At 39.1% G+C, this 8,507-nt stretch overlaps 1 protein-coding gene across 1 annotated transcript; it reads right to left on the bottom strand.

The window, feature by feature from the left end:
- Positions 1-757: 757 nt before the first annotated feature.
- Positions 758-1,894, bottom strand: LOC145823970 (protein neprosin-like). The gene is made up of 4 exons (XM_082923548.1): positions 1,748-1,894; positions 1,567-1,620; positions 1,334-1,471; positions 758-1,117 (listed from the first exon to the last, which is right to left on the bottom strand). The coding sequence occupies exons 1-4, from the start codon at positions 1,892-1,894 to the stop codon at positions 758-760; spliced, it is 699 nt and encodes a 232-aa protein (XP_082779674.1).
- Between the last annotated feature and the right edge of the window lie 6,613 nt (positions 1,895-8,507).

Genomic DNA, 8,507 nt, shown 5'->3' with positions numbered 1-8,507 from the left:
CCCACGTAATGGAAAGCCCAAACCACAGTCAAAGGCCCCTCAAAAAATAATTTGGCTAGTTACCAAACAGTAGAAAAAAGAGATTGATGTTTAATTATTAATTGGACAAATCTATATTGCAGTTAACTAAATTATTCATTGAAAATGATATGATAGATAAATTTGATTATATAACCTTAGTTAGTAATTTTGTTGTTAAAAATGTAAGAAAAGTAATATTTAAGTGATCTTTTGTTGTATTTAGATTAATTTGGATTGATTTATGGCTTTATTTTTCATTTGGTTTTTTTTCCCCCTTTGTTGTATATTGAGTCTTGCTAAGCCATGAAATAACAAATCAAATTATTTTATTTTATTTTAATCTTTTTGAGTTATAATGATTTGCTAAGATCTTAATCTATGTAAGCAAATTTTGGTAATCATATTCAAACAATCTCTATGTGGGTACTAATAAATAAATAATTGTGGGTAATTCCAATTACATTAGCTTAGCACCCGTAAATGTTCAAAGCAGGTCTTGTTGAATAATCTAATTTTTTTAATCGATGACATTGCAGTCAAGAAGATTAAAATTTACAAAGCTAAAAGGGTTGGATTGTGCATCACCCCAAGCATAAACAATAGCACTTGAGTCTTAATAAAAGTTTTGCAAAGCACATGCAATTATATATATATAGAAAGACAAGGCGTGGTAAGTTTTACATTATTAATCCATGCCAAAATGAAATTTTAAAAGTACCAAATTTGTGTTCTCCTTCTAGGAACCTCCAGGGCCCCCATATAGTATCAGATGCCCAAAGTCAGCCCCCTGGTATCCTTCATCTTTCACTTCATACAGTTTTATATTGGTTGTAAACTCGTATGTTTGAGGAATTATATCCCCTCCACTTGGACTCTTAAGTGCAATATGCCTAAAGTATGCATCATATCTAGTGTCCTGAATTGGAAAATAACCTCCCCCCATTGCAGGTTTCGGGGTGCCCGGTGGACTAAATGCCTCTCCTCCCCATTCAGCATGTGAAGCTAAGTTTGCTAATCCGTCACCAAGTATTCTCTTTGGCCAAAATCCAACATTGGTATTCGCAACTCCAAGCCACCAGTTTCCATTAGCTAGGTCCTGTATATTTTTACATGGATATCAAAATCAAATAATTGAACAGAAGAACACAAATTCTATTTCCTTACCACTAATTACTTAATTATGATTTTTGTTTCATAATTATTGCTGTAATAATTATTTGACACAATGGTAGCATGACTTGGGAGCTTGTGATCTGCCAATATAGTGGTCTAGGTGTGGACTTCATGTATATTAAGAGTTTTCAAATTTTACCTGAAAGATGTAGATTTCCATCTCAATCTGTGTCCCTCCAGGTATAGAGACCTCTTCAATTACTAAACCAAGAGGTATATCTGTATCCACAATCACAAATCCAGGGCAATTTGTATTGAAACAATGAGATTGACCTGCCTGTTTGGTAGACAAACATATACGAATATATTGTAAGAGTTACTAAGAAAATATAGTCAATCAAGTAATATGCAATAAAAAGCAATGATACTTACATTCGTATATATGAATAGTCGACTACGTGCGTCACCAAACAGAGATGGATCCACCTGAGACAAACCAAAAACATAATAACAACAAATGCTTTTGTCTATGTGAAACTAGTTTTTACTTGTGAAAATTGTTTGTAAAATAAGTAAGAAGCTAAATTTACAACAAGCAAGAAGATCAACTTACCCTCCACCCGACTTGTAAGCTATCAGGCCCATTTTGAATCATCATTCGCCCTGCACTATATTGTTTACCCATGACATCTGGTTGGTATACACTAAGCACCGCTGACGGTCCACTGTAATTGTTTGGACCATCTATTGTCTCAACCATGGCATACTGGGTAATAAAAGTCCAAAACATATGTGTTACTTTTATATTTTCCCTTACTGTGAGAGTCTGAACATATCCATACTGTTGGGAGAAAACCAAAGGCCAATTCGAAATACCCGAATCTAGCACAAAATAACATAAGTAATTTTTCTCCCTCTTTGTGTGAATCTATTAGGAAACAATTTGAATAGAGCACAATATATGTATATATATATAATCTGAAAATAATAAATCTAAAAATCACACAACAAGGCAAGAGCAATTTGCCGATCAAAAAAAAAAAAAACGGCAAAAGCAATTTTTACGTGGAAAACCTTCCCACTGTGAGAAGGAAAAAACCACGAGACCATAGTCCATCAAATATCTCCACTATCAAAGAATAATGGGGGTACAAGAGTTCTCTCTAGTTAGAACTAGAGGCAAACAATCAAGAACAACTACAAATAAGTTTTTTAGGCAACCAAAGAACTAGTTACAAAATTTAGGAAAGATCTCACAAAAACAGGGTACTGTTCACGAGCCAGAAAACCAAATTCAGAATGCTCCAAATTTGATGTCCACCGTTCAGATCTTAGAGCCTTTAGTGTGAACTCGCCTTCCAAATTTCGGCTCAATCGGATGACTGAACTGTTTGATCAAAGCTGGACAGAGTTTATCAAAAAACTGTTTGGCTCCCTTTTCACTCTCTATTTGGTGGCTACACTCTACTCTCTCTCTAGGGTAGTAGAGAGGGTTTTTGTCTCCTCACACACATGGGCCAAAAACCAAGAAAAAAACATTCTCCCTTTGGTTTAATTTTAGAATTATAGTTTGAGTGTAAAGTTATGTGAGTTTTGAGTTTTTGAATCATGATTTGAAAAGAGAAAATTTATTTAGTTATGAGTTTTCAAAATAGTTTTGGAATGATTTGTGATTTTTTTTTTTGATTGATTGATGTAAAAAATGTGAGAGAATGTTAGGTGAGATGAGAGATGAGAAAAAAAAAGTGATTGATTAATTAATTGATTAATAATAAAAGAAAAGAAAAGAAAAGAAAAGTGAGGAGCTTTGAAAGTAATTTGGAGTTGTTTTTTAAAAATATGTTTGGTTAACAAGTTGCATTCAAATCATGATTTAAAAACAGAATTGAGTTTTGAAAAGTATACCAAACGCTACCATAATCTCTCCATGTGGGCTTGAGACTTACATGGGCTTTACCAAATATTTGGGCCATCCTCCACATACGAGGGAAATCCAACCCAACAAACATATATATATATATATGAGCGTACTTTTTTTTGTTGATTTTTTCTCCCTCTTTTCATTCAAAAAAGGCATTGTGCCCTAGCTGTAAGATTTAATGTTTAGTGTTTTTGGTTGTGCAGATTCAAGCCATGTAAACAATCACATCTGCAAGTAAAATTATTATCAAAAGTTTGCCTAAATCTTTCAACAAGATGAGGCTAAACATATGGCTTCAAAAAATGAGGACTAAAATCAATTTATAGGATCAAAAAATGTGGTTAGAGTGTTTTATGTGTGTGTTCAGCTCATTCAAGAAGGTGATTCATAGAAACAAATAAAACCAAATATAGAAAACAAGCAATAGTGCAAAACTAATATTCTGAAGCTATATAATCTTGATTGACTAGGATAACTTACATAAACACCTCTGGTGTCATCTGCAGGTGTCATTATTTTTGAAGCAAGTTTCTCTCTAATGAGATCTTCTTTAGTAGTTCTTCTAATTGGAACTGTTCCAACCGGGCAACCCCTGCCTTTTAGTCCTATATGTAGAGGTTTGCTAACTTGCCCAAGGGGTACCCATGCGCGTTAAACAGTTCGAACTCCCGATCTGTTTGATCTAGTCTCACGAGTGCAATGTGAAACGTAGATGAGAGTCCAGATTTGGCAACTTTTAGAAAAATCCATTGTATTGCAAAAACTTTGTCAAAAATGGACTGCGTTATCAGATCTCAGAGTCGCCACCTAATATTTTGGGAAATTAAGAAACTCATGACTTGTGCCAAGGCCACTGTTCATCGTAACCAAAGATGCTTGGCTCGGAACCTTAGGTATGAGAGGGGAAGGTCAATAATGAGCACCCCCGCTCACCCGATCAAAAGATCAGCCTCTACTAAACCATGATATGACTTTTATTTTCTTTATATGTTCATGTTCTGATTATTTAATAAATGCTAAAATTTATTATGTGAAGCACACAAGGTATAGACTAGTTTGCTCAAATTGGAACAATTCAATTTCATGTTTGTTTTTCGAAAAGTGTTTGAATTTTCCACCTCAAGTGGGCTTAAAGTTTGTGAATTTGCCACTACAAAGTGGGCTTAAAGTTTGTAAATTTGCCACTTGACAAAGTGGGGTTAAACGTACATTCATCGAATCATTCTAATTCAAGCAACAAGCATTTATCCACAGGCATTCATACAATTATATCAAGTAAGCAAATAGCCTCATGGTAGAATGCTAACACATAATAAGAAAAACACATACAGATGGGATGCTAAAACATAAAAACTCACAGATTTACCGACGTCCCTCGAACAGCTACAAAACGAAGTTAATAAAATATGCATGATCTTATATACAAATTCCTAGTGCAATTCAATCATGAGATGCAGCTAAAGATTCGGCTTCTAAGATGTGACATGTGAAATATCACAAAACATGTGATAACGCACATAGTCATGTAGGAATTGATGAAATCCACAAACGCAAACTTAGCCGAATCCTAATGCATGAAACATGGATGTAAAGCATGGATATGCATGACATGCCAGATATATACATATGTACAGTTAGGGAAAGCGATTAGAGAATGGGATAGAAAGAAGCGAGGTGGGGAATTATTACAACACTTTAAATATTACAAATCCGAAGAAGATGGACAAAATAAAATCCTCACAAACACTCGAACTAAAAATGAAAGTTTTAAACCCCCGGCCATTCATAAAGCCAACAACTGGCAAAGAACCATTTGTCGTCAATCTGATCCAACATGCCTCAGCCCATATAAACTCATCTTCAATGGAGGCCTAGAAATGGAATGTCACTTTAGACTCCTTGCTCACTTAGATTGCAGAGGCTTTCTCCATGAGATCTCAGGCTCTCCCACTGACACACAAAACAAGTCTAAAAATATCTCTTCAATTCACCTGCAAAGAAAATCCATTACCCGATTATACACCCAAGACTCAAATAAATTAGCATGGATAAAAATAAAAGATGAAAATTAAGTTGATGTGCTGACAAAGAGAAAGAAACTCCAGAAGGAAATAAAAATAAAAGAGGAACAGAATCACAGTGCTATTCAGGTTTGGATTTAATGGAATATCATCAAATACATGGTCTTGTGGAAGACCATGCATTGGTCAAATTTACCTACTCAGCTCAATTGAAAATATTAGAGAGAGACATATAACAAACTTGATTAAATAGTGGTTGTGTGAGTGGATTTCAATGGGAAACTCCATTAGTGGCTAATAGTGGTGAGTCACTCTACAATCTCAGTGGTAACGGAGCTTGTCTTCAAGAAAGATATGGTGGTAGCAGTATGGCGGAGGTGGGTGGAGACGGTGGGTTTATGGTGATGGTGGAGAGAGAGAGAGAGTGGTGTTGATGAGGATCGATTCTGCGTAGCCATCACCAAACCCAGCCATCAATCTTCCTACTGCAGAGTCGCAGATCCAAACACAGTGGCAGTGAGGATTGGTTCTAGCCGGAATCTTGGCCAAAGCCGATGGAGAGAGCCGACGCTGGAACTGTTGCCGAAGGAGAGAGCCGCTGTCGGAGGAGGGAGCGAGAGAGCTATTACGCCAACTTGAAACATGAGGTCGGAACCGCCATGTGAGTAGCTCCCCCTCCCCCTAGGAAGAGTTATCGCACAGACGAGCCACCCACCTATTATAAGCTAAAATATGTGTTGTGAGAGAGAGAGAGATCAGTGCATCTGTGTGTTGATTATTGAGTGTATCAGTGTGTGTGTATGGTGTGTGTTGTGGATCAGTGTGTGCTGTGTATGGTGTGTGTAGAAGAGGGTTCAAGAAAGGAGTTAGAAAATTTGAAGATCTTCGAAGATCCTTGAAGAACAACTTCGAATTCTCTAGAAGATAATGTATGAGAGGCTTAGATTCTTTAATAATCTCAACCTAAGAACACAAAAGAAAGGAGATGATGGAGATAAGAGATTGGGTGAAGAAGAAGGCAAAATGGCTAGAGAGAGGATAATGGCAAGGCTCTTCCATGGATCTCCCACTTTCACTCTCAAGGTTGATAATGGAGAAGGGCAATTAGTTCTTTCCCAAGAGTTAAAAACCTCCAAAATCCATCCCTTGTAAAGCTATGGGTGGGTGCTATTTATAGGCACCTCATGATGTAGGATGGAGCCCATGTGCAAGGCACATGGGGAATATTCTCTCTAACCCCCTTGTCTGAGGAGGTGACCTCTCCGAGGATGAGACGTCTCCGAGGATGAGGAAAACCCCGAAGAGGAGATCAACCTCTTGGCGAACCCTTCTTCTTAGCCACACCTAACCAATGATCCCCAATCATCCCAAAGGGTCAGGGGTAGTCCTAGAGGACGTCCTGCCGCAAATATTGCCGAGTCTCAGGGACCCCCTAGATCGTGCCACCTCGACCCGGGTATAGGCTAGTTTAACCAAATAGTGAATTTATCTGCACTCACCGTCCTCGGGATCGGGTCCTTTGTTCGGATTCCATTACGCCTATGGTTCTGGTACGTAGATCCCGAAAAGCTCTGAGTCTGCAAGTGCTCTGGGACTCATTAATGGAGCGGCTTCTAGATTGCATCTGAATCCGTTCGAAGCCAAGTGCTTCGGATCTCTAGATTCGTGGATCCGAACCCTTTCGAGTCCAAGTCTGAGTAAGTCTCTAAGTTCGTGGATCCGAACCCTTTCGAGGCTTAGAGAGATTCGGCCCATTTTGATGGCGATAAATCTGGGCCTGCCAGTCTTGGACTTGCGATAAATTTGGGCCCATCAACCTTGGATTATTGGGCCTAATTAATTTAGTGGGCTTAACCTTAACTCCTCTTACATTTGCCCCTTGCGTGTATGAGAAATTTTAAATTTCTCAAACATGCATACTGTCCTTTCTTCGACCCTGCTTCGCATCACGTTTCCCAAAAAAAAAAAAAACATGTTGTCACGACAGAGCCTATGGATAAAGTTGATGACGCACTTCAATTTACAAAAAAATTTGACAAGCAAAAATTTTATTTTTTTGTACTTTTTTTTTAATCTGAGAAAAATACACATATTCATGCATATATTTTAATTTAACCTTTTTTTATTCTTAAACAAAAAGAAAGAGAGGATAATACCACACACTTTTCTTGTTTGGCAAAACAATGAGTCAGCAGCCGTTATATGTTATATGGATATACACAACCTTGAGGGAATATTCTAGCATCACACAGCATCACACCTCCTTTTTTTCTATTTAAGGAAATGGCAAAACCCTATTTGGCTCACCAACTTTTCGCACAGCCGCCACACCCATTTCAACTTCGTCTCTCATCCTACTCTCTCTCTAGATCGAGAGGCCATCTTTCTTACTCAGCAACCCAGCACTGCTGCCATTTGCACGGACCTCCATCGCAGCTTCTAGCCTCGTTGCTGAAGATCCAGCCACTGTCACGGTAGGCCAGCACCGGCACTAGCTCGTCACGGTCGCTGCCTCCTCGCGTTGCTAACATCCTGTCACAGCTCTACCTACTGCAAATGCCGACTACGACCCACTACAAATGTCGACTACCATTGCAATGCCACCCACATAGCTCAGCTCCGACTGTCGCGAACATCACAGCCCAAGCCAGCACTGACGCCGCTGCTACTGCTGGCTTCGACTGCCCAGCTTCATCGCCAACTCACAGTCAGCCTTTCTGCAACATCACTGCTCCTCTATTGTCCAACGTTCTTCCTCATCTTCGCTTTTAGTAAGCATTTCGAATATATATATATATATGGCTCATGATGTATATATATATTATATATTTTTATTTCATTATTATTTTTTTTAGACTCCTCTTGAATGGGACCAACACAGTTTTTCTTCTTTGTGAACAAAGTAGAGCTGCTGCCATTTGCACTGAACTTCCTCGTGGCTTCAAGCGACGCCGCCAATCTGCCCCAACGCCGTGACACAGCCACTGTTTTGTTTCAGCGTCACGACTGCCGCAGACGTGTAATCCAGGCTGTTGCTCGCCATCGGTGCTTTGCTTCAGCCTAGTTGAGCTTAGACGTTCAGGCACGCCGAACCTTGGTTTCGCTCCTACAATCGCTGAAATCTACTTCTGTTTGCGTATCGATTGTTGTCTCAACCCTCCGAGTGCCACTGTCAGCCTCTCTCTGCTCCACCTCCGATCACTGTTGACTTCAACGGTTCCAACACAGACCACACACGTTCGCCCTCTCAACGCAACGTGTGTGGTCTTGCTCAGCCTAGCTCAATCTTATTGATCTTGATCGACGCCGACTCAGCTACATCTTTAACACTGCCTTCGTCCTCAACTATCCAACGCCGACTACGCACGTTGCCCTTTCAACGCGACGTGTGTGTGGGCCTGCCTAGCACTTCTCAGCTTGGCGTCGGCCTC

This window comes from Camellia sinensis, chromosome 4 (genome assembly GCF_055761805.1).
Source record: "Camellia sinensis isolate YWXY chromosome 4, ASM5576180v1, whole genome shotgun sequence".
Lineage (NCBI taxonomy): Eukaryota > Viridiplantae > Streptophyta > Magnoliopsida > Ericales > Theaceae > Camellia > Camellia sinensis.
The sequence above is the reverse complement of the archived record's forward strand: the minus strand, read 5'-3'. Positions and strand labels throughout refer to the sequence as shown.

Coding starts and splice junctions, on each gene's coding strand:
- LOC145823970 (XM_082923548.1), bottom strand. CDS start 1,894: ATGGTTGAGACAATAGATGGTCCAAACAATTACAGTGGACCGTCAGCG. Junction 1,621..1,747: donor GCTTACAAGTCGGGTGGAGG/GTAAGTTGATCT, acceptor GGTTTGTCTCAG/GTGGATCCATCTCTGTTTGG. Junction 1,118..1,333: donor TGGAAATCTACATCTTTCAG/GTAAAATTTGAA, acceptor AAAAATATACAG/GACCTAGCTAATGGAAACTG.